This window comes from Rhinolophus sinicus, chromosome 9 (genome assembly GCF_057876585.1).
Source record: "Rhinolophus sinicus isolate RSI-liver-muscle chromosome 9, RSI-T2T, whole genome shotgun sequence".
Classification (NCBI taxonomy): domain Eukaryota; kingdom Metazoa; phylum Chordata; class Mammalia; order Chiroptera; family Rhinolophidae; genus Rhinolophus; species Rhinolophus sinicus.
Genome location: NC_142509.1, coordinates 21,884,178 through 21,910,313, shown reverse-complemented (window position 1 = coordinate 21,910,313; position 26,136 = coordinate 21,884,178). Strand labels below are relative to the sequence as shown.

The window sequence follows — 26,136 nt, the reverse complement described above, 5'->3', positions numbered from 1 at the left end:
CCATTTTGTGCAATTAAACATTTGTAAAATCTGTGGTTGACTAAATAGTCCACATTGTAACAATTTAAAAAATGGTGTATTATCCTGGCCTTCTAACTTGCAGAGAAAAGTCTTGTGGGGAGATAGAAGTGGCTTAACTTGATTCTTAGGGTATTTGTCATTGTAAAAACTACTGGTTTTTCTTTTGCAGATTTTCTTGTGAAACCTTCTAGTAGAAAAATTTCTTGGGACAAACTTCATTTGGTAAGCTTGTTTCTTTTCTTCCGTACTACTCTTTGTGTGCTATTTTGAGGCAGCTAAAACTAATTTACAGATTAATTTTGGGGGTCTGTTTGTTCATGTACCAATTATTTAGATGAGCTCTTATATTTTCACTTCAATGTTAAATTTTAAATATGGTGTTTTTTCACTGTGACTCAAGGAAGATTGCTTTTTTTCATATAAAAATGTGCCATAATACAATATGCTGTGCCTGGAAACTTGTATTTAAATTGAGATTAAATGAGCTGTAGCCCTAATCTTTTGTTAAAAGTAGACAATCCTTAACAATGGGGAGTTCTTTTAAATTGAAATTTGATTCTTGTTTTGAATTTTCTTAAATTGTTATATATCTATGTGAAAACCAAGGTTTCATTACTGGATTTAGTGGTATTAATGTGATGTTTTAACTAGAAAACAAGTTCTAAAATATTTTTAGTTTTGTCCTCGGTGTGGATATTAATCCCAGTCCTGTCCTTTTCACAGACCTGTGCATATCTGTTACTACCTAAGTCTTTATTGCTGCCTCTCGTTTCTGCCATCTGTTTAATTTAGGAAATTATAATCTAATATTATTGAAAAGAGAAGTTGTTGCTTTGGTTTTAAGTTTCTAGATCCAAATCATTCCTTAGTTCCAGAACCTTTAGTATGGCATTTTAGGCTCTTCACAAGTGGGCTTTAAACACATCAGCAACTAGTCACCTGGTTTCCTATCCTCCTATACAGCGCCTTTGGCTGTAGCCATGCTGGTCTCACATACTCTGCAGTGTGCTTTTTTGTTTTGTCTCATTCTTCAGCTTTGTGGTTCCTTTCCCTGCTTTGTCTCAGTAGTTCAGAATCTGCTGGTTCAACTGTTAAAAGCTGGAGTGTTCACAAAGCCTTCCTTGAGTGCCCGGATCAGAATCCATTTCTCTGTCTTTTTAGTTTTCTGCTTGTTGCCCCCACAGGATTGTGAGCACCTTGAAGGCAAGAGCTATCTTCATATTTGAATTTCAGTTCACATAAACATTACCTGAGTCCTGGGATACCAGTGTCTTCTCACTCTAATTTCATTTTGATAAGGATTTTTGTTGTTTGGGTTTTTTTTGTTGTTGCTGTTAGAGTAAGGGAGAATACCAGATTCTGTGGTTCTAATAGGAATTAGCATAATCTTGATGATTCTGGGTATTGTTTTTTTTCCATCTTTCTATGTAGTGAAGGAGTTACATAGTACATATATAAAATCTGTGACCTTGCGTCCAGGCTGCTCAGTGTCTCATTTGGTTGAGTTATTGTTTGTAAGTGTAAGTTTGAGTTATTGAGTGAGGAATTGAGTAATTTCTTCTTAGCAAGTGTCTGAAAGATGAGATACCGTGTTCAACTGGAAGATTAAATGATATTTTACTTTTGTAAAAATTTCTCAGACGTCACATCCATGGGGTGGTACTGATGGTGGAGCCCAGAGAAACCTGCAGGTTCCAGCTGTCAAATCTCATACGTATATTAAGAACAGAGAAATCAGTTAACTCTGATGGTTGGAATAAGAATCTTATTCTTCATTTGGCCCGGTAGGTCACATATTAGACCTTTAGAGAAGGAATTATCTTCATGTATTACTTGGCTCTGCAGTATTTAATTTTTACATAGCTATGATAACATAAATGTTTATGGATTTTTAACTTTAGAATAATTATTAATTTTAGATAAGGCATCTAAGACTTATATTTCCAAAACAGAATGAAAAAGCGTTATATTCTTGTTTGAAGAAACATGGTCTAGGTTTGGTGAGATTATTAAATTAATTTTGATGCCAGGAAACATATAATTTGAATTAATATAATATGGGCTCCAGGTTAAAATAGACTAAAGTGATATGACAGTTAGATCCCATATGTGATCCTAGACTGGATTCTTTGTAGAGGTAAAAAAAAATAGTTTTAAAGGATATAATTGGGTCATTTGACCAAATTGGAATATAAAAGGTGGATTAAAGTGCTATATCAATGTTAAATTTCCTGAATTTGAAAACTAGTGCTGTGGTTATATACGAGATTATTTTTGTTCTTAGGAAGTATACACTGAAATAGTAAGGGGTAAATAGTCTAGGTATATACAACTCTTTTTTAAATGGTTCAGCAAAAATAAGTAATGTGTGTATGTATGTACGCACACAACGTATATGTGCATGTGTATATATGTATACATATGCATGTATATATTTACACACACACAGCAATTGTGGGAACTATCCTATCTAAAGAGGACAATGGTGGGAACTGTCCTATCCAAATTCTTTGTATGTAATGGACTATCTTACTTAATGAATGATTTAACAAGTGCTTATTTCTATATGCCAGTAACTATACTAAGCACAATATAAGCATTATCTTTTAATCCTAGCAACTCTTTGATGTGGCTGTTATTCTTGTTTTACAGATAAAGAACAGAGGGTCAGAGAGATAGCATGACGTGCCCTCCAGGTCATAGAGTTAGTATATGGCAGACTTAGGACTTATATCTCATCTGCCCTCAGAGCCATTGCTCTATGTTCTTGATTGTTTTCTTGAATGAAGTCATTATCTTCACACTGTCTTAGGTTAAATAAAAATTCTTTATGCAATATTATTTTGAGTTTCTTTTCTTTTCTTTTTAAAACTTCTATTTGTTTAAGTGTGTTTTTCCAGGACCCATCAGCTCCAAGTCAAGTAGTTGTTTCAATCTAGTTGTAGAGGGCGCAGCTCACAGTGGCCCATGTGGGGATCGAACCAACAACCTCGTTGTTAAGAGCGCCGCGCTCTAACCAACTGAGCTAACCGGCGGCCCCTTGAGTTTCTTTTTTAAAAACTTTTGTAAAAAAGTTTGTTTTCCTAATTACAAATGTAAAGTAATTCTAAAAGCATAAAAACTCAAACTCCTTACTCCTACTTTGTCAACAATCATTTTTCTGTACATGTAGAAACATGCTTCATAAATGATACATATACATATTTTTGTTTTAACCTTTTAAATTACAGAACATTAAAACTTCTACCAAGTTGATAACTGTGTATTGGTGAATTATTTATAATAAATAATTATTTTTAATAAATAAAAGAAAAAGTATTTGTAGTCTTTGGCAATAATCATATCCTTCTAAAAAAAGTATGTATCTTTTCACCAGTAAATTTATTTCCGTGAATCAGTGCTGCAGAAATAATGACTTACGCAGAAATATGGACAAGGATAGTTATTACAGCTTTTTTGATTGTAAAAGAAAAATGTAAATAACCTGGATGTCTCAGCAATTGAATGGTTAAGTTGCGGTTTGTGATAACATAGTGGAATACTGAACTGCCATCTGAAAGTATGGGCAGACACAAGAAGGATTTGATACATTAATTGAAGAAAAAAGTTACAGAACAATGAATACAGTATGATTCTTCCCCCCTCACTTTTTTTGTAGATTGTGTCTTTGTATATGCACAGACAAGTGTCTGGACAGAATTATAAATTAGTTAACATTGGTTGTACTTACATGTAGGTAAAGAACAGCAATGAGTGAGGAGGGAACTCCCTCTTACTTAAAAAATAACAGATTTATTGAGATATAACTCAGATAGTTTACATTCGACCCATTTAAAGTGTATAGTTCAGTGGTTCAGTATAGTCATGGTGTTGTGCAAGCATCACCACAGTGAGTTTTATCACTTCAAAAAGAAACTTCATGCTCTTTAGCTGTCACCCCCTTTACCTTTCATCTCCCCCAGACTTAAGTAACCACTAATCCACTTTCTATCTCTATCAGTTTCCCTGTTCTGGACATTTCGTATAATGGACTCATATGATATGTAGTCTTTTGTGATTGGCTTCTTTTATTTAGCATAATATGTCCAAGGTTCATCCACATTGAAGTATATAAGTACTTCATTCTTTTTATGGCTTAATAATAATCTATTTTGAATATACAACATTTTGTTTATCCATTCAGCCGTCAGTGGACATTTGGGTTATTTCTACCTTTTGACTCTTTTGAGTAATGCATATTCAAGTTTTTGTGTGGATGTGTGTTTTTGTCTCTCTCTGGTAAATACATAGGAGTGGAATTGCTAGGGCAGATGGTATCTATGTTTAATTGTTTGAGGAACTCTCAGGCTGTTTCCCAAAGAGGTTGCACTGTTTAACATTCCCATCAGCAGCGTATGAGAATAATTGTTTACTTTTTACACCTGTATTTTAAAATTTCTTAGATTAACAGTAATGGCTTAGTTTTTTCTTTTGTGGTGATAGTATAATTATCACTCTGGGAGCCACATTTTGCACGTCAGTTGCTGAATATCTCATAAGGATTGGTCATATCTGCTATTTGTAGATTTTTTTATAAGGCCCCTCAGCAGCTGCTTGATTCATGTTGGTTGCAGTTACCCATGGTCTTGGCTTTTTCTTAAGATCTTGGACTTCCTATAGAAAGTTTATCTTTCCTCAGATGCTTAAAACAGTACCTCTTACTTTGAACTATTTTTATGTTTTCTTGTTTCCCCTCCTGATCATAAAGTCTTTAATCGTTCTTAGCCCCCACGTCTAGGCCTTTACCTATTGTCAGTTATATTCCAGCATACCTTTCACACCGTTATGCTTTTATTCTGTACTGCCTCCAGTCTAAATCAAGCCACCTTCTCCTTGTAATTCTTGATTCTGTCTTGATTCTTTTTGTTCTCTAATCCATTTACTACACAGTAGCCAGAATGATCTTAAAATCAAATCATGTCACTCTGCTGTTTAAAACCTGTCAGTGGCTCCCTGTTGTACTTGGAATATAGTCTATACTCCTTACTATTTACATGATCTTTCTCTTACGCTTTCTCTTAAAGTTTCTTCAACTTGAAGTTGAACCACTCTTCTTTCTGACTCAGTACATTTTAGCCGTACTTCTTTCCTCCTTTTAATCCTTCAGAAATGCCAGTCTTTCTTCTGTCAGGAGCATATGCTGTTTGTTCCCTAGCTCAGAAACTTGCCTTGCCTCACAGAGAGGTCTTTTCTGACCATCTTTTCTAAAGTAGGACTCCCGTACCCCTGTCTCCTACCCCTAGTCTCTGTCTCAGCGTCCGGTTTGTGTCCTTCATCACATATAGCACAATTTTTTCTCTCTCCCACACTGCAATATGAGCTCTTTAGTGCAGAAACAAGCATAATGTCATACTGTCTGACACATACTAGGTTCAACACGTACTAATATTGACGGACTGACTGACTAAAGTTGCAGCACACCATATTGGAGTCTTTATTTGATGTAGAAATAGAAGGTGTCATTTCTTGGTAATGACTTTAAATTGATTGAGACTTTAATCCTCAGTGGCAAATCTTTGTCTTGGTATTTCTGTATTCATTAAAAAATTGGGGGCGGCCGATTAGCTCAGTTGGTTAGAACGGGGTGCTTATAACACCAAGGTTGCCGGTTCAATCCCCACATGGGCCACTGTGAGTTGCACCCTCCACAGCTAGATTGAAACAACTACTTGACTTGGAGCTGATGGGTCCTGGAAAAACACACTTAAAAATAAGTAAATAAATAAAATAAAAAGGTTGAAAAAAAATTGGACTTGACTGGGAAGATAGCTAATGGGGATATATCTGGTGTTCAAGAGTTTACTTTGTAAATGGAATTTGATTTCTAGTTCAGTGTCACTGCAGGTGAATATATTTCAGTTGGGATTGCTTACTCTGTGAAGCCTGTGAGAGTTTTTTGTTTTTTTTTAATTTTGCTAAAGAAAATCTTAAAAGACCCAATGCATATTGATATGTTTACTATATAAACCACTGGTTTTCTGACAGCTAAAATGTTGACTGTTTAAATTAGTTCTTCAATAACTGGGGGTTTTGAGGTAGAAGAACTATTATGTTAAGAAAAACTATTATGTGAAAATTTCAAGTGTATAAAAGTAGAGAAAATAGTTTAATAAATTTCCATTTACTTATCTCATTGGGCTTCAAAAATTATCAATTCACGGCCCATTCAGTTTCATAGATACTCTTGCTCGTTCTGCTTAGTCCTTGATGTATCACTTAATCTTTATGTATTTCCATTACATATGTAAAAGAAACTTAAAAACATAACCCCACCCATAACTACAATAACATTGTCAATTATACAGAAAATTAATAGTTCCTTAATATCATCAAATATTTAGTATGTGGTCCGATTTCCCTAAATGTCTCAACTTATTTTTATACTTTCAATCAGGATGCAGATAAGATCTATATATGACAGTTGGTTGACATGTCACTTTAGTCTCTTTTAATCTATAGGTTTCCCTTCCATCTCTCTCTTGTCTTGCAGTTTGCTTAAAGAATTTGGGTGACTTTCCTGTAGTTTTCCATAGCCTACATCATTATTCGCATCCTGTATTTCATTAGCAGTTGTAAAATGGTGATACCTATTTCTGTCTTTCCTTCTTCATGTGTTAGATGGTATATTCCCCTCATCAACTACTCAATTGTACAGATGTTCAGGTTGTATAGGAAAAGCAGGATAAATACTAATTCTTTCCTCTTATTTTTACCAGTTTTCAAAAATAAGAAGTTGGTTATCTAGCATCCTCCAGTGGTGACCAATGAGAAAGAGAGAATCATTATGAACTCATAGTCAAGTATTGGGTTGGTGCAAAAGTAATTGCGATTTTTGCAATTATTTTTAACCTTTTAAACTGCAGTTACTTTTGCACCAACCTAATATATTGAAACTCAGTCCATTGCACTTATTATCAGTGAGTGTGTTCAGGTTGGCTCCCTAGTCTTTTTGACATACTCTTAGTAGTCTTTGATACTTTTCCTTGCTTTCCAATTTAATAATATGTTCCAGAATCAGCTTACATATCACCTTTTCCAGACTGGGAATTGGCTATTTCTCAGGAGCCATGGCTCCTTCTGTCCTCATGTTTAGAGAACATAGCCTAGATGATTAGAATGCTCATTGCTGCTGGATTGGCCCCATAACTTTTTGCGGTAAGATTAGCTTTAGTATTTCATGAAAAGTTTGATTATATTCGTACTCTTCACATTCATTTTTTTATTGAGCTATCATTCACATCACATAAAACTCACCCTTTTGAAGTATGCATTTCCGGAGGTTTTAATATTGTATTTCCCCAAAAATAAGACTGGGTCTTATATTAATTTTTGCTCCAAAAGACGCATTAGGGCTATTTTCAGGGGATGTCTTATTTTTTCATGTACAACAATCTACATTTATTTATGTACAATTTACATTTATTAATGTACAAAAATTACATTTATTCAAATATAGTTATGTCATCTTCTTCTGGAACATTGTCATAACTCTCAAAACCCTGAATTCCGACTTGTATTTTTGTGACTCCATTTCCTGTAGAACCATCGGCCTCAATCTCTCGTGTCCAGCAATAGAGTTCTCCTTAAATGAGCAGTTCTTGTCCATGTAGCTCATAGTGCATTGGCAACACAGCTGTCAGTGATTTTATCCCAGGAATTCTTCACCCAAGTCACGACTTCTTGCAGTCTAGGTGTCACAAAGTTTCCACGCTGATTTCTCTCCATTCTATTTTCAATGTAGTTATTGATTTCCACGCACAAATGGTCCTTGAATGGCTTGTTTATTGCAATAGCAAGAGTCTGGAGATAGGCAGTCATTCCTGCAGGAATCATTATTTGATCTGTTCTTCTCTCTGCAAGGAAATTCTTCATGTCTTTAGCACGGTGAGTGCTGGCTGATTCCCAGACTAGCAGACCTCTTTGGCCACCTCGCAAAACAAGTGGCAGCATTAAATCGACCCACTTCCTTATAACTGCTTGTGTGCACCAGGCTTTTTCTGTTTCAGGAACATAAATGCCTGAAACATGTTCAACATTATCTTTCTTGCCCTTAGTGATGATTAGAGGTGGGGCTTTCTTTCCATCCAGACGAATTGTCAAAATACAGGTAACACGTGCACTTTCGTAACGAATGGAGGGAATGTAGATTGACGAGGCTCTCCTCTGATCAATTGTCGCTTGATTCTTGGCCCATAAACACTGCAGTTTCATCCATAGCAATCATGTTGGAGAGTTGGTATTTAGAAAAGTTGATGCCATCAACAAAAGACTTGAATGCAAGTGCACGTTTAATAACTTCAGTATCTTCCAGCTTGAACAGTGTTGTCGATCTTAGAGACAGTTCATGTCGCTGAAGGGAGCCATCCAACCAGTGTTGTGATGCTTTGAGTTCTTCTGGGGATATTGCTACTGTGGTGCCATTGCAAGGGCAAATGCTGGAATATCAGCCCTGCACACAACCAAAGCCTTTGCTCTCCTGTCAGCAATCCATTCACAGATGATGTCTTCCAGCTCAGGAAATACAGTTGCCGACCTGATCCACACTTGCGCTTCTAGCATTTCCCTCGTTCTCCTATTGACTGAGGTTATCGTACTCTGCTCGCCATTTTTGGGCCATTCGGAGATCCAACTTCTTCTCTTTGCAGAAAGCCTTAAGATTCTTGCCCCGGGAGTCCTCCACGATTCCTTTCTTCTACTCTACAGAATAGTTCTTTCTTTTTGCACTCATCTTATCTGGGGGTCAAAATATTATTCCCTTTAAATCTACCATTAAATCAAGTGTTAATGCAGACTTAACGAGACAGGAGTGGCAACAAAAATGGTAGTTAAGAATGATGGTCCACACAAAAGCGACGAAAAATTGCAGGCACCAAAATTCAGAAAACGTTTCTTTATTTCACACGAGTGCATTAAGTATGTCACAACACATGACATATTGAATTATGAAGATTCACATTAGACACAACCACGTCCGTTCGTTATCAGGTGCGCACGTTATTCGTGCGTTGTGTCTGTACTCCGATTGGTCATTAGACAAGTCTCGAGTTCATCTGTTTACAGAGGCATTTACCTCTCGTCCATAGGCGCCTGCTTGGGTATTTACAAATAATTATAATTTATATTATCATTTATTTTAAGTATTAATGTCAATAATATTTATATTTAATTATATATTATTATTCTTTTATAATTGAATACATCCGTCATGTGTTGCAACGGACATACTAAATGTGTCCATCTGGCTGACGATCTTAACTGGGCCTTATTTTGGGGGTAGGGCTTGTATTACGAGAATCCTGAAAAATCATGCTAGGGCTTATTTTCCAGTTAGGTCTCATTTTGGGGGAAATACGGTGTGTATATAATGTACTAAACACCACCATTATGTATTTCCAGAACATTTTTGTCACCCTGCAAAGATACCCTATACCCATGAACAGTTACTCCATATTTTTTCCTTAGCCTAACCACTGACAACCACTAATCTACTTTCTATCTCTGTGGATTTACCTATTCTGGACATTTCACATAAATGGAATTGTACAATATGTTATCTTTTGTGCCTGACTTCTTTCACTTAGCATAGTGTTTTCATAGTTCACCCATGTTGTGTCATGCATCAGTATTTTAGTCCATTTTACTGCTGAATAATATTCCATTGTATGGATATGCCACATTTTGTTTATTCATTCATCAGTTGATGGACATTGGATTTGAACATTTGGGTGGTTTTTTTACATTTTGGCTATTACGAATAATGCTGCTGCGAACATTTGTGTGGACATGTTTTCAGTTTTCTTGGATATACCCTGGAGTGGAATTGATAGCTCATATGGTGACTGTGTAATTTTTAAAGAATTGGCAAACTTCCACAGGGGTTGTACCATTTTACATTCCGACCAACAATGTGTGAGTGTTTCAAGTCTCCACATTGTTGACATAAATATCCTCATCACTGGAATTGCATTTTGAGTTCTCTGTTTTGCAAAACATATTAAATTCACTTCTATTTAAGTTGTTTAAGATATAACAGTTCGAATGTGTATGATACTGTAATTAGAAACACAATTCTAAACCACATACCTTTTGCAAAACATTAGGACAATTTTTTCTTTTTTTTTAGATTTACCTAGTAGGTGTTTCTTAGTAAAATTAAGTTCCATGACTTTTTGTTCCTTTAAATGTAGAACAGTGCCTGGAATATAATAGGTATTGAATAAATATTTATTGAAATAATAAATGAGATAATTTTATGCTAATTGGTATTCTCGAGCTAGGTCAGATCACCAAGGTTTGTTTTGGGTTTGAAGAATGGTGAGAATGATGACTCTGGTTTGTTACTGAACCACTTAGTTCTTCCTCAGACTTCCATCCTCTAAACAATGGAGTATCCCCAACTACTGTCGTTGGTCTTCTGTACTTGCTCCCGAATTAACTGGCTTTAATGCCATCCACATACTTCTGTCTCTCACATTCATGTTAATATTGCTAGCTTCCATCTTCATTTCCAGGCTGATTTATTCAACTCTCTTCATGGTATCGTCAATTGGATATCTCATGGCCATCTTAACATGTCTAAAATGGAACCTCTGATTCCCTGTTCCCCCTCCTGTACTTCTGCATAAAGGAGGGAATCCATTTCTTTTTACTGGTCTTCCATCATCAGTAAATGGGAGTCCTTTCTTCCAATTGCTGAGGCCAAAAAGTTTGACTTCTCTCTTTTCCTCTTTTCTAATTCATTAGCTCAAATGCTATGTGGTCATTTCAATGTATATCCAGAATCCAGCAATATCCTACCATTTCCATCACTACTACTATGTAGTGATTATTGCCTTCTAACTGGTCTTTCTGCTTCTTCCCCCAACAATCTGGTCTATTTCCACCCAACAGCCAGAGCCATTCTTTATAGTAAGTTATGTCAGGCCACCCTCTGCTCACAGCTGCACAAGGCTCCACATGTTCGGGGCCCTGCTGCTTCTTTGATGTTCTATAGCCTCTCACTTACACTGCTCTGAAAGAGTTTACTTTGAGTGTTGAATCCCAGACTCCCCAAAATATCCTGTATTCATGGAAGTTTAGCAAACCAGAAATGCTGGCTTTGCGTGGAATTAACCTATTTTTTTTTTTTTTTTTTAAAGCAACTTCTTAAAGATCATCAAGCGCTTAGTAGCCTGTCTTTGCACTTCTAGTCGGGTATTATTCCCCCACCCCTTTTGTTGTTTTAAAAACCTGGAAAAGGTATTATCAGCACAGTTTATGTGAAATTTCAGATGAGCATAGAATATTGGGGCAATGAGGCAATTTTTTCATATTTTGCTTATTAAGCCAGTGTGATTCCCGTAGGTAGGGAGAATCCATTTGGAATTTACAGATAAAACATCCTGTGATATTACAGGAATATTGGTTTTGTGCTTGCAGGTTGGTTTTAATTATCATTGCTTTATTACTTTCATCCAAGGTTCATGACACTTTTCTATTACTATCAACGTTAGGAACATGAGCCTTTGTTCCATTTTTGCCCAAATAAGTTAGGACTGAGAGGATTTTCACAAAGGACTATGGAGTTTGGATTTGACTAGTGTGAATTGGCTGGGTAATAAACATTTTCTTGGCTGACTCTGGTCAGGTTTTTGGGTCTGTGTATATGCAGTTCCTTTAATTAGAGTGTGGCCAAGTAGGGGGGAAATTGCCAATTTTGTCCCCTTTTTTTTTTTTTTTTTTTTTAAAGATCCAAGCGTAAAAGAAAGAAAAGCTTTGGCAGACACTGTGGAAGGGACGGGATCTCTCCTCCTAATCTGGGCCTCCTGTCATGGTAAGTACAAGCAAATAACGAGAAAATTGGAATTGAACTCTATCCTTAAAATTAAGCGAACATTAATACATCCATAGTTCGCCATTTTTGTTCTTGTAAGAAGTCATTTTACTTTTCCTTTCCCATAGCTTTTTTCTTGTCTCCTTTCTTTAATTATTTACTTAGTAGTAATGGAGTATTCTAGTGTATTAGACCCATTTCATTTTATTAACTTTAATTCTGTGAGTTAGATACTGTCTCTTTTTAGTCAGATAGTAAGTGGAGTCAAGACCCATGATTTTTGGACTCCAGGTTTCTTATTCCTTTTCTAGGAAGCAAGATGTACTGAAAACTGTGTGTGTGTGTGTGTGTGTGTGTGTGTGTGTGTGTGTGTATGTGTATGAGAATTATGATATGGTCATACACATAATCTATGAATTTACCTTTCTGGATAGAAGCAATTTCCTACCTTCCCCGTTCTATTTAAGGCAGTATTTTTATCCCAAGGAAAGTGAGGGCAGCTCTGCACACCCTGCCTACGTCTTTGACTAAAAAGATTATATCGAGGACATTTTAGTGACTTGAGGGCCCTTTAGGGCCCAGGCCCAGTCCAGGCAGAGAAGATGGAACAATGAGCCAGCAATATTTCTATCCTGAGAATACATAAATAGCGCTTTAAGGCTTAAAAAAGAATGGTCCTCTGTAATATTGCCCTGCTTCTTTCTACCTTGTGATGTTTCCTAGATGCAAACTCTGTTTCATGCTGGTGCACAAAGAAGGAATTGAAAAGGCCATGTTAATTTCAAGCTTCATTAGGGACATGGGTGGAAAATGCTTTTCAAAATTAAAAACAAACTAAAACAGAAAAACTAGTTGTGTAGAAACGTCATATTAAAAGGAGGAGAAAGGTAACTGCTTTCATCTCAAGCTGGGCCAATTTTTTCTTCGTTTATGGACATAACTGTGTATTGTAGACCCAAACACTGATGAACTTTTAATGTTATTTCTCTAGACTATATTTTATTTTATGGCCTTTCCCACAGAGTTTTTAATGAATTGAAAAATGTATGCCTCATATTTATGTGGTATATATGCCAGTGGTAATGAATAGCAAGTGATGAGCGGATGAAAGCCGCTCTGCCTGTACTGAGAGCTCGTCCTTCATTGTGTACCACATAGCTAGCACCCGTGCGCTCCACGTCTGGGTGCGCTGCGGTCTCTGTGGTGCCCTGCGGGCAGCCTTCTTGATGGGCTCTGGAGATGCTTCTTGGTGCTGTAGTTGGGGAGCAGTATAGCCATGTATCTTCAGAAAAGTGTTTTTTATTTTTCATAAACCAGCATTATAACAGGTTTTTACAAATACTCATTTACAATTCTACCACCAGAACCCATGGTTGTATTCATTTCTAACTAGCCCAATGTCCATATGTATAGTTTATGTAGTTGGAGTTAAAACGTGATGAAGTTTCTTTTTAATCTAATTTCTAAATGAATTAAACATTTATCCATGGTTGATTCATTGGTTCCTAATGTTCATTTTACTATATATAACATTTTGCAAGTTGTTGAACTATCAATTTAATTAACATGAATTTTAATATATTCTGTTGTTTTAGCATTTACCGCATTTACCTGAAAATAAGACCTAGCGGGACAATCAGCTCTAATATGTCTTTTGGAGCAAAAGACATTATATTTATATTATATAAGACCCGGTCTTATATTATAGTAAAATAAGACTGGGTCTTATATTATGTAAGATTTGGTCTTATAGTAAAATAAGACCGGGTCTTATATTAATTTTTGGTCCAAAAGACGCATTAGAGCTGATTGTCCGGCTAGGTCTTATTTTCGGCGAAACACAGTAGGAAAGTATGTTTTCATGTCATGTCATGGACAATCGCAAGCTCTACAAAGGGAGACTAGTATAATGAACTCATATATATGAGCATATATATCAGTCAGCAGAAGTAATCATCAATTCATGGCCATACTTGTTTTCTTCTGACTTCCTTACCCTCACCTTTTTGGATTATTTTGAAGCAAATCTCCAGCATTATCACAAGGGAAATTGTATTTTTGATGGCTTTCGAATACCAGTCTTAAGAATATAGTGACTGGAATTAACGATGGGACTCATAATTACTTTCACTTTTCCATTTTGGTAAGTGTTCCTACACACATTTCATTCTTAGGAGTAGAGTTGTTTTTTTTATCTTGGGGTGCTATATTTGAATTTAGTTAATAGGCATTTTGACTTACCAACAGTCTCTGCTCCCCAAGTTCCTTAAATATATATCTCTAGTGTTGACTTCCCCTCTGAGGTATCGACTTACCTCTCTTTATCAGCATAGTTTAGCCAATAGCAGAAACTAGCCTGGAACTGTGTTGACTGGTCCCTTCACAAGATTTTTGTAGGTGACTCTATTGACCTTATGGAGCTGATGGAGACTAAAAAGTGCCCGATTCCACAATACCTGTGTTCCTCAGCAATACCAGGAAGTCCTCCATATGGAATACATTCTCTCTAGTGCTAGTAAATGACTGTTTATAGCCTAGGAGAAATTTGTTTCCAAGCCTCTTATCAGGCCAACACTTGCCAGTTTATTACTTCCCTTTGTCTCCTTCCAACTCCTTACTCTATCAACCATCTCAAGTTTGGCCTCCTTTTTTACCTGTGAAATTCAGAAACTATAATAAATTAGGCAGTTAATTCAACTTATGTTTAGCCAAATAATGTTTTTTAAAGCACCATTCTTCTTGAAAGTCAATGAGTAGTTTGTCCTAATGTTAATTAAGTCCTTTGGGATTAAATGCATTTTTATGTATAAGGGGGGAAAGTGAGTTCTGAAGCCTTTACAGGTACTGCGAACTGAGGCAGTCTTGAAAAAGAACGTTTATTTTATTGGACTTTGAAAAATTATTGTTTCATACTCTTGTATTGCTGGTCTGATTTTCAGTTCTCTTATGTTAAAAACCATTCATTGCATTTTCAGTTTTCAGTAGCTACTTTGGTTGTATACATTGGTCTGGATTAGCACTCCACTGAATGAGCCAGCAAGAAGGAAATGGTAGATAACATCTCTTGCTTTCTTTTTTTAAGCCTGTTACATTATTTCACTTCTGTGCTATTTAAAGGGCAGTAAAAAACTAGGAGTCACTTAAAGAAATAATGGGTACCTCTGTAAAATTCTACTGAAGAGAACAAAACTTTAGGCCTTATACATTCATGTGAGATAAAAAGTTAATGTGATGCTGAGAGGCATATTTACAGTGTACCTTATGTAATAATTTTTAAAAGGGTGCTTTAATGTTTTCTAGCATTTTCTACCTGTCCTCTATTGGTTTATGAGAAAAATCTTCCTAAATTGAAGATTCCTCATATCTTTTCTCTTTAGTTCTAAGTGTAAATAATCAGTGTTCTTTTAGTAAGTCAAGAGCTACTTCTTAAGGATGGAAATAGAACTGATTGTAGAGAAAACTAACACAAAAAAAACGAGTACTTTTCAAATATGACTGTGTCCCTTATTATTCCTTCCCGCAGTCACAAAACTCAGGAAATGAGTGGAAAGGAACGACAAAAGAAAAATTCTGCGATGTTTTAAATTACAGCAGCCTGAGAGTGAGAGAGATAGTTAACCAGTTAATGATAGCTGTGGGCCAACTAGCAAGACTGCTCACATTCTTGAATGGAAGTTAGAGCTTTGAATCAACTTCCAGGTGTCAGTTGGTGGACCACCAGATGCCATAGCATCCTGCTTGAGCTTTCAGGACTGTTGCCTGTCACCAATCAAAAGTAGAAAATATTTCTTATTTACAGACAGTACACCTGCCATAGAACTGCCCTGCTTCACCTTTTCCTACCCCCAGCCCCCCATATCTGTATCCAGTGTCAGTTCTTTCAAAACAAACTTATGTCTTTCTTTCCCAAAACATAATGTATTTTAAGTGCCAGTCAACTCCAGGATGGCGAGCATGTTGCCTTGTCTACCTAGTGCTGCTGCCGCCGGTGATTTAAACTTCATGCCCTGAGACTTGGTCCTTTCCTGGCATATGGCTCAATATACCCTTTCTCTCAGAAAAGCTTTTGGCTGTGAAAGTCTTTGTGTGTTTGTTTAGCAGGGATAAAATGGAACAAATTGACATAAAACTCTTCTTCTAACAAGTTATTTGATGTTTATAGGAGTGGAGACATTTTACAACATTTTACAAACCTTTTATACCCTAGGTAATTGTAATTATATTTTTGGAGGCTCGAAGCCAAGTCATCTCTAAGATACACCAACTTCATTAAACTTTTCTTTTTGCTATAAAAAACTGAATAGGTTTTTCTACTTTTGCTTTTGAAATTATTTGATTATCAGCTACAGTTTGTTGACAATCATCGTGAATACCTAGCACTCCTAGGGAAGTGACATTCACATACCATTTGTTTTCAAATATAACAAAAGTCTCTATTTAGTAATGAATAAAGTTTTGTAACGTTTGTAGCATTTTATGAGCCATTTATAAAATTGTTACAATTTTATTTGAAGCCACTAATTTCTTTCTACATTTTAGATATCAAACTTTTAAAAAGGCCCTCAGAAAGCTTTTGCCTCAAGATAAAATGGCCCCTTACAGGGGAAGGAATGAGCCCAGTCAGCTAGTAAAAGATGCTGGTTTTATGGGTTGTAGATGGCTGAGTGATTGTTATTCAATCACTGTGTGGTTCTTCCTGTCGTAGATTAGCCGTAGGAGAATGGTTTTAGAGAAAGCTTGACTTCAAAGGATACAGCTTTCATCGATCGGTGTTTACTATTGGAGTGCAGTAGAGCAGCGGTACTCCGGCTCTTTGTTGTAAGGACCTCTTTTTATAGTTTTAACTTACTGAGGACCCCAAAGAGCTTTTGTTTTTGTGGGGTATGTTGTCTATATTTACTATGTTAGAAATTAAAATGGAAAAAAATCTTTAAAATGTTCGTAAGTTCGTTTAAAAATAACAAACCTGTTAAATGTTAACAAAAATAACATTTTTGATAAAAGTAACTATTTCCTTGGCTAAAAAAATTAGTGTAATGTGGCATCATTTTATAGTTTTACAGATCTCTTTAATGTTTGGCTTAATAGATGATAGCTAGATTCTCGTATCTACTTCTGCATTCCATTTGTTACAATATGTTGTTTGAAATATATGAAGTAGTAAATCCAGCCTTGTACAGATAAGTTAGAAAAGGGAAGTGTATTTTAATAGTTTTTTTCAGGGATTTGTGTATATTCATCTTTATACTACACCAAAAGTTGATATGCAATAGTTCTTTAAAGGTTAGTTGCAATGTGGAACCTGAAACCATATATTTTTTTAATATTCTATTTTTATATTCTATTACATTACAGCCATTGGTCTGTCTTGCACTTCAAATGGATCTTTTTTCCATGAATGATTTCGTAACGTCATGCATTGGTCATTTTGAAAATAATGGCTCGCTCATCGAGTAAAGTAGATCTTCCAAATATAGACATATTTCACTATATAATTTCTTTCAAAAATCACATTTTAATATCACCACTGATCTCAAAAAAATCTTAAGTATTGGGAAGCTTAAGTTCATGGTGGCAGATGGCAGGTTTTCCAAAATTCTAATTTTCCAATAAAAGCTTTATCATTGGCAACTAATAATGTCATTTGGAGAAAACATCTGCCAGATGCTTACATCTGAATTACTGTGTCTGTCAGTTGTTCTTTCATTTAAAAATTATGCCTAAACGGATTAAGAAGTATAAATTACCGAGCATAAAAAGAGTCATGAGGATTTAAAATACAGCATAGGGAGTACAGTCAGTAATATTGTAATAACTATGTATGCTGTCAGATGGGCACTAGACTTATCAGGTTGAGCACTTTGTAAGTTACATAAATGGCTAATCATTATGTTATACATCTGAAACTAATATATTGTATGTCAACTGTAATGGAAAAAGTAAGAAAAATTTTAAATGGTACTTAGTGAAAAAAGTGGTTAGTACATTGTAGCTGAAACAGTTGCACAAGTGCTTTACCTTGAGATAACCATAATACTTTAGTGTGCAACAGGAGTGTTTCATGTATATTTCTGATATAAAAAAAGACTTCAGTTAAGGTTCAAGATTTAATAAAATTTATCATTTTTTCCCCTTGCTCTATCAAGAACTTGCTAAGTGAAATTGGTGCCTTGATTATACTAAGGTGTCAGCAGTTTTATCCACCAGTTCTTTTTGCATTGTTAGTACAAGTGTCAATATAGTGAAAAAAAGCAAACAATGTCTTACTATTATTGTGAAGGTGGTTTTGACCTTATAGAGCCCCTGAAAGGGTCTCAGGATCTGTAGACCTCACTTTGAGAACTACAGAGTAGAGTTACTAATATTATGATTTTATGATTAAGACTGCTCTTGGGTAAAACCTTAAGTGTTATTTATAGGTAGGATTTTTTTTTCTCTCTTTGGGGAGATGTAAAGAATTCTTAGAATTTTGATAAGTAGCATATGCAGAAATATCCACTAATGGTTATAATTCTTAGTCCTGTCAGTTGAGCATGATACGGCTTTTGCTCTTACAAAGTTTGCTATGTAAATAGATTCCATCATAATTTATACTCGTACTTTCCAATATATTGCTTTTCTCACCTGTCTTCCTGTACCATAAAAAGTCATTATGTAAAAGACTACTTTTTTATACTAAGTTATGATTAGTTCAATTCATGTGCCATTTAGATTAAAATTTATTGCTGCTGCTTTTGAAATTGCTTTAATAGAAATCTATTTTGTATTATAAGACATATTGAACTAGGGATGGTGGTTCACACATGTTTTCATTTTGAGAAATTCAGTTAAGCTTACATTAAAAAAACACAAAACTTTCTATTATAAAAATTTCATATATAACCAAAGTAGACACGATGGTGTAGTGAACCCCCACTTACCCAGTTTCATCCATTATCCGTCATGGACAATCCTATTTCATTTATGCCCCACTCACGTTCTCCTTACCTTTCCCTCTCCAGTTATTTTGAAGCAAATTCCAGACATCATATCATTTTATTCTTAAATAATTCAGAATGTATGTTTCAAAAAATAAGAATTTAAGGTTATAAATTAAAGAGAAAACAAAACCACCATATCTTGGTTTCTCTTACAAGAAATGTACTAACAACTTACTAGTGTTTAATATAAATATTCATAATCTTTTTTTTTTTTTGACATCAGTGTATTCTCTGATTATAGGTTCCTTAATATATTAGATGGAAGACTTGAGGATGAATATTTTTTTCTTGAGTTTTCTGCCTGTTCACCTTGGTCACTGGACTCTCATCGTGATTACACTAATAAACATGGCAGGCAAACTAAATATGGATGACTAGGAGCTTTGAAATTACTTAAAGGTTTTGGGGTTTTTTCAGGATGAAGAGACTCGGCATAGCCTTGAGTGCATCCAGGCCAATCAGATCTTTCCAAGGAAGCAGCTGATCCGGGAGGATGAGAATCTTCAGGTAATTACAGGCCACTTTTGATTGTAAAATAGTATTTAGCATCATAGTAATAATGTAGCACAGCTAATGGTTTGAAGTAATACATACTATATAATATATATCTTTTCCTAAACCATGCACATAAATAGAAATGCAATCTGGAAAACATCTCTCCTTTTAGAAAGACTTATTTCCTGAGAAGTCACTGTTTGAGATGATCATCTCTGTGTCATTCCTTCAGTAGTCTAGAATTTGAATAACTAGGTGTATTTGAATTATGTAAGTATAAACCCATCCTCTTTCGGTCCTTACCCACTTACATATTATGTTTTAAGTTTTAGTGTCAGTGGATTTATCATTCACCTGACTTGTGTTTGAAGAATTTATTTTACTGCTTCAGAACTCTGAAGGGTTTCTTCTTCCATTTTGAAGGTTCCTTTCCTTGAACTTCATGGAGAAAGCACAGAGTATGTGGGTCGTGCTGAGGATGCCATCATTGCTCTTTCTAATTACAGACTTCACATCAAGTTCAAGGAGTCTCTTGTTAATGTAAGTGATTACGTATTGTTCTCCCACTCAAGTAGATGGAGAAAGGAAGTAAAAAAACTTGTTGATGTTCTCAGAGAGGATTGTTATACAGGGTTGGGTGTGAAAACACTGTGCTCTGCTTTTATCTCACTTGATGTAGCACTCGGGACACGAGGTTAGCAAGCAGGTCTTACGCTTGACTTAAAATGATGCATGTAGTTGTCAGCTGAGGTGTCCATTGTTTAGCAATACTGAGTGATTTGCATTAAGTAATGCTGTATCATTAAACTTTATAAGGGTTCAGAGGCTATATACATAGACTTTTATTCCTCGATCTTTAGTAGTTACTACTGCCTCAGTTGAGATAATTTCCTGGACCTTAATGTCAAATGATGAGATGTACGTTGAGCTCAGTGCAGACTATCATTACAGGATGAAGGTAACTCTCATGGCTTCTTAGTGATGTAAGTACGCATGTAGATGTTAAGTACAGTGTTTATTTGCGTAATGGACTATGTACTACTGAAAAAAGGAAGGCTGTCAGTTCTCAGGAGTGCATTTACCCTCTTCAGTTAGAAGGATACTCTCAGTAAACTGGTTCTTCCAGTGCACCGCCATTATTAATAGTTTTCAGTTAATGAGCCTTTCACCACAAACGCGCAAGAAGTAAATGCGGTGTTACTTCCACCAAATGAATGCCTTCTCCTTTCTCCACTTGCCAGCATTGTGCCTTTCTGCACTTTGTTTCTAGCACAGAGAAGCGTGTTATGACACTTATAAAAGCTCAGGACTATACTTTCATTCAGATTGTGTTTTGGGGTTCATTTGGGATTCTTTGAAATCTGTCACTTAAGTTCATTTTATTTATCAGTCCAAAAGATGCCCAACTCCTTCATCACATTCTTTTCTTTCTCAAAAGACTCAAATGGCTGCCATTTTCTTTGTAGTCGGCTTTTATTATTTATGTAGTATTTATTATTATACTTTGTAGTTAAGTATATATGTCCAGGAGCCATTGTGGCCTGAATTTCTCTGGCGTCTAGATTTGGGCTACGATCATAGCTATTATGTTAGTTTTCTGTCCATCAGCTAAAAATACTCATTGGATTCATCAAGGAAAGAGACATGATGTGCTTTCATTCCATATAGCACTGTTCAGAAGTGTCCGTTTGGAATTGAGTGGTCGTGATAGGAGGGGACCGGACAGAAACATCTGTGAAATCCCAGCAACCAGAAATTCCCACCAGCTACTGTGAAAGTAATGACAGTAATACACTAGTCTCCCTGTGTCTGCAGTTCAGTTAGCTGTGATCAGTTGTGGTCCAAAAATATCAAATGGAAAATTCCAGAAGTAATTCATAAGTTTTAAGTTTCGCACTGTTCTGAGTAGTGTGATGAAATCACACGCCATCCCTGATGGCCCCAAAGTGCAAGAATAGTGATGCTGGCAATTCACATATGCCAAAGAGAAGCCATAAAGTGCTTCCTTTAAGTGAAAAGGTATGTACAGTGCTCCCCGCCTTGTTTGCAAGGGGTATGTGATGAGGCTTCCAGTGGATGCCTGAAATTGTGGATATCACTGAATCCTATATATACTACGTTTTTTCCTATACATACATACCTATGATAACGTTTAACTTATAAATTGGGCACAGTAAGAGATTAAAATAACTAATAGTAAACAATATACTGTAAGGAAAGTTATGTGAATGGCATTGAGGCCCTAAGTACTGTGATAGTGACATGGTCAGTCTGATAACCGAGGGGCTACTAAGTGGCTAATGGGCAGGCAGTGTGTACAGTGTGGAGATGCCAGGCAAAGGGATGATTCACATCCCCGGCGGGACAGAGCAGGACGGCATGAGATTTCATCATGCAACTCAGAACAGCACGCAATTTAAAACTTATGAATTGTTTATTTCTGGAATTTTCCATTTAATATTTTCTTGCCACTGTTGACTGTGGTTAACTGAAATCGCGGGAGGGGGACTACTGTATGTATAGGAAAAATCATAGTATATATAGGGTTCGGAACTATCTATGGTTTTAGGCATCCACTGGGGGTCTTGGAACATATCCCCATGGATAAATGGGGGCGGGGGGCTGCTGTAATTAGTAGAGTTGTCCTATTTAATTTTGTGTGTAAATTGTATTTAAGTGCCTGGAATCAATGAAATTGTACTTAAATTGTATGTGGGGATGATATAGTTTTATATCATTGCATTTTCCAACACAGTCCCCTATTTCTCAGCTTATTGGTTTATGGTGAAGTATTTTAGAATCTATTTGTAAATCTATTGGGGAGTAGGGTGTGTTGGAGAGAAAACATGGATCTGATCATGTCATTCACCAGCCTAAAGCCCTTCAGTGTTTCTGTACTATTTTTAAGATGAAATTACTTAGCATGGTGTCAGGCTAAGTGGTGTGTGATCCTTGATCCCTGCCAGCTTTTCTGTCTGTTTCCCTCCTTCTTTTCTCTCTTCTCCCTTTGGTGTTAATAAAACTACCCTCCTTGGACTATTCAGCTGTATCTCACACTTCTGAGTTCTCTTTCTTCTTTTCTGCCCAGGGAACTTCTCTTTTCTGTCAAAACCTAATTTAGATGATAACTTCTTTTGTGAAGCCTTTCTCAGTCCCAGTTCCCTCCCTGGCAGTTTATTATACTCCTCTGGCTTCTTCTGTATCTTGAACACACCTTTACAACATTTACCAGATACGTAATTTTTTGGTTATTCGTCTTTGTATCTTCAGAATCGAGCATGTCTCCTGGTGCCATGATATTCAGTAAATATTAAGTGAGTTGAAGTTAATATGGGTTTGAAATGAGTATTAGAACATTTTAAATATACTGTATTTTAAAACTCCTTTTAGGTTTAAAGCTCATTGTAAAACAACATATCTGCGTGAATAGGCCTGTCATCATCTCTAATAGTAGCTGTATAGTAGGTTGTTTACTGGAATTGTTGGTCCCCCTTTGTGATTGAAATATAATGCTTAAAAAAACTTAACCCATTTACTTTTGACCCATTTCCTCACCTAAAAGTGTTTTCTCAGTTAGCCTTATAACCCTCTAAAGCATAGAGCCTACATGTCCCTTAAAATGCCCAAGATAATGACTTTGCACAGAAAGATGGTTGTGCAAAAGTGTTTGGGCATCACGGTGACTTTAAACATTTCAGATTGAGACCCACTAGGACCTCTCCATACAAATAAATTAATCGCATCAGAGTTAGTGCTATGGTTCCTAAAACCTGTGGTTCCTCCAGGAAACAGTGGCTCCTCCTGCACTAGGTCTTGGATGGAGACTAGAGAATTGGTCTCTCTCTCCTTCTCCTCCCTCAGCAGATAAGTATTTCAGTAAAATATGTGAGATCAACAAATCCCTTTTAAAGGTTAAGTCTAAATAAAACATAATTCAACCATCAAAGCCCAAATGTGCCAATATATATTGTGGCATGCCCCAGTTTGCCTCTTTTTGTATACTTTTAAATCAATACATTTAGCACCTTAGAAAATAACTTACCATCAAGTTTTAAATAGCTACCTGATATCATATATTCTCCTTAAAATTTTTTTTATTATAAAACTGGTATACAAGATTACATGTCTTTCAGGGGTACAACATTGTAATTTGATATTTGCACACACTGCATTTGCACACACAGTTCTAAACACTGTAAGTCTAGTTACTATTCATCACATAAACATTCTCTTAATTTTACAGCACATTGAGTGAAATGTGTCTGTAGACTTAGGTACCATAAACATCATTACTTTAATCCACACACATTCACTGGATATCAAGTCTCCAATTCCTAGGGTAAAGAACTCTGTAGTAGAATTGGTTAGTAACATTTAAGGTCATGAATCGCTTTCATTCTGTGCTTTGCCCAAACTATAGTTTAACGTACGAGTATATACAGGTATATTACTTTGATGCTCCGCTAATTTATAAACAAGTAAGTGTTCAAGTGGAATTCATGAAAGTTTAAAACAGTTTTTGTTGTGTAATTCAATAGACCGCCTCTCAATCTACTGCTTCTGAAATCCCAGTAAGTAGCATGAGAAACCTAGGCGGTTTTTGCACATGTGCTTGGAACAAATTGGTTTTGAATGTCAGATGCTCACCCTGCAAATCAGCAAAATGTGTCTTCTCTGCATGAGTCCCTTCGCTCTTACTAGACCACGTTCTAGTGGTACCCTATAATGAGAACAATTTGTGGGGTGAGGATAAAGCCCCACAGCTTATATATAAGCAGATGGAATTGTGACCTTTAAAAAATATATACTGAATTTCAACTAGGAATCATTTGTAAAATCAACATTAGTATTTAAAAGGACATTAAAACTTCTGTTTCTAGGCTGGTCTGTTAATGCTTAGGGAAAAGGTAGAAGTGTAGCAGCTGGAACACTGTTCTTAGCATTTTCCCCACATGTGTCCATTGTCTAACTGTAGTACAGCAAAAATCTTTATTCCCCAACCATCGGTAAGAGGTTAATTAACACTGAGTACACTTTTGCCTTAGCATTCATATCCCAGCAGAAGCATATGAAACCAGTGCTAGAAGAGTAGCTTGTAAATATCAAAGATGAGCAACAAAATGTTTGTGTTTTTATTACAGATTTTAGGTTTAGAATCATTACTTGCTTTATGTTCACTCAGTTACTGCCATTTTTACTTCAAGTGTGTATAGAAGATTAGTACTTCCCATTCGGGCTATAAAAAGGGCATTTGTTTTTAAAAGATGGAAATTATCCCATTTTTAAATTCTGGTGCTTAGAAACAATACACATGCGCATGTGTGCATGGGCACACACACACACACACACACACACACACACACACACACACACCCCCCCCCCCCCCAAGAATGAGACAGTACTGTGGATCTTTAATAACTGTGCATGTCTGTTAAATTCTTTAACTGCTGCTCTTCTGCTTTTCTTGGATTGATGCTCTTATGAGTTCTGGTGTTCATGATGTAACTTCTGGCCTTTTGAGCAACTGATTAACAGCACTGAGTGTGTTTTATGCATTGTTTTGAGCATGAGTTTGGTGAAGTTTATAAGGAAAAAGCACTGTAAAGGGAGATAGAACTACTTGGCAGGTAGAAGGCAGAGGACAAAAGTGCAAAAAGAAAATGAGTAGCTACAAAACACTTGAATCAGTGGGCTAGAGAGGATTTGAATGTGACTTGAGGTTTCTTACTACTCTTCCATGGATAGAATTGCATCTAAAGAATCTTGGTTTAAATTCTGTTTGCTTCTTGAAGATCCCTGGTGGAGAAACCTTGTGAAAGAAAAGCTAAAGTCGAGCTCAGACACAAGGCAAGGGCAAGCTTGGAGGAAGAAAGGCGCACATATATAATGGAAGGAGCCTGGGCTGGAGGACAGACGTGGATTCTGGCCCTGACTTGGCCACTAGCTTGTAGTGTAGTGGCTGACCTTCCTGGGCTGTAAAGTGGTCTGGCTCTTGAATCTGTAATTATTTGCTTATGAGGTTGGATACTGAGTATGTCTAGTTACAGAAATGGTGAGAGATCCTCTACGTATGTGAGAAAAGTTGAGAAACCTAAAGCAGTGGAGTAAACCTTAAAAAATGTAGAGAAACTTAGTATGTTTTGGTTGGCTAGATAAGGAAAAGAATGCCAGTGGAGGAAGCATTGAAGGGGGGATCATTGAGGTAGGAAGGAGAAGAAGAAGGGAAATGTTCATTTGACATAAAATCAGGCGTTTCTCTTCTATATGTTCCTGTTCTTGCTGCATGCTAAATTTCCCTGCATGTAACAATCTGTGTGAGTATTACAATCGTCTGTTTTCCGTATCTGGGACTTGAATACATATGGTGGTTTCTGGTGACCTGCTAATATCTGCATATTAGCAACCAGCATTTTTATTCTTCTTCCTTAAATTTGTGATGTTAAAATACATGTAAATTTGTATATCAAATGTATTTTAGGTAGCGCATATTTTGCATGCTTTGAGATGTTTGATTCTTATTCTGAAAGTCTGGGCACAGGCCCTTGGTCTCTGGTCCAGCAGGAGAGAGAAAACTTACTTGTTCTTTGTAGCAAGGTAGCACAGGCTGGGCCACTCTCTGCAACAGCTGCTAATAACATTAGTTGGTTTTCAAGCGATGAAGGGGACCTGAGAGGCAGGTGACTGCTGAGAGAGCAGCTTCTCCATGTGGATTTGTAAAGCTCACTCTCACTGCACCCCGGATTCTTCCCATTACCTGTGACTGGAATTCCTAAGTTGTGACCATCTGAG

The 26,136-nt window shown here is 36.2% G+C and overlaps 1 protein-coding gene across 12 annotated transcripts in view; it reads left to right on the top strand.

Annotated features, from left to right (window-relative positions):
* Positions 1-26,136, top strand: part of MTMR3 (myotubularin related protein 3) — a 126,246-nt gene that overhangs the window by 62,622 nt on the left and 37,488 nt on the right. For 10 of the 12 annotated variants that reach the window (XR_016022377.1, XM_019743034.3, XM_074321303.2 and 7 more), the window contains 4 exons: positions 191-243; positions 11,789-11,872; positions 19,270-19,359; positions 19,771-19,887. Coding sequence is in view for 11 of the 12 variants with exons in the window: in XM_019743034.3 (XP_019598593.3) it covers positions 11,870-11,872; positions 19,270-19,359; positions 19,771-19,887 (210 nt within the window). In the remaining variant the exon portion in view is untranslated. Of the gene's footprint in view, positions 1-190; positions 244-1,752; positions 1,806-11,788; positions 11,873-19,269; positions 19,360-19,770; positions 19,888-26,136 lie in introns of those variants that run through there. The other 2 variants (XM_074321301.2, XM_074321302.2) reach the window with 2 other exon arrangements.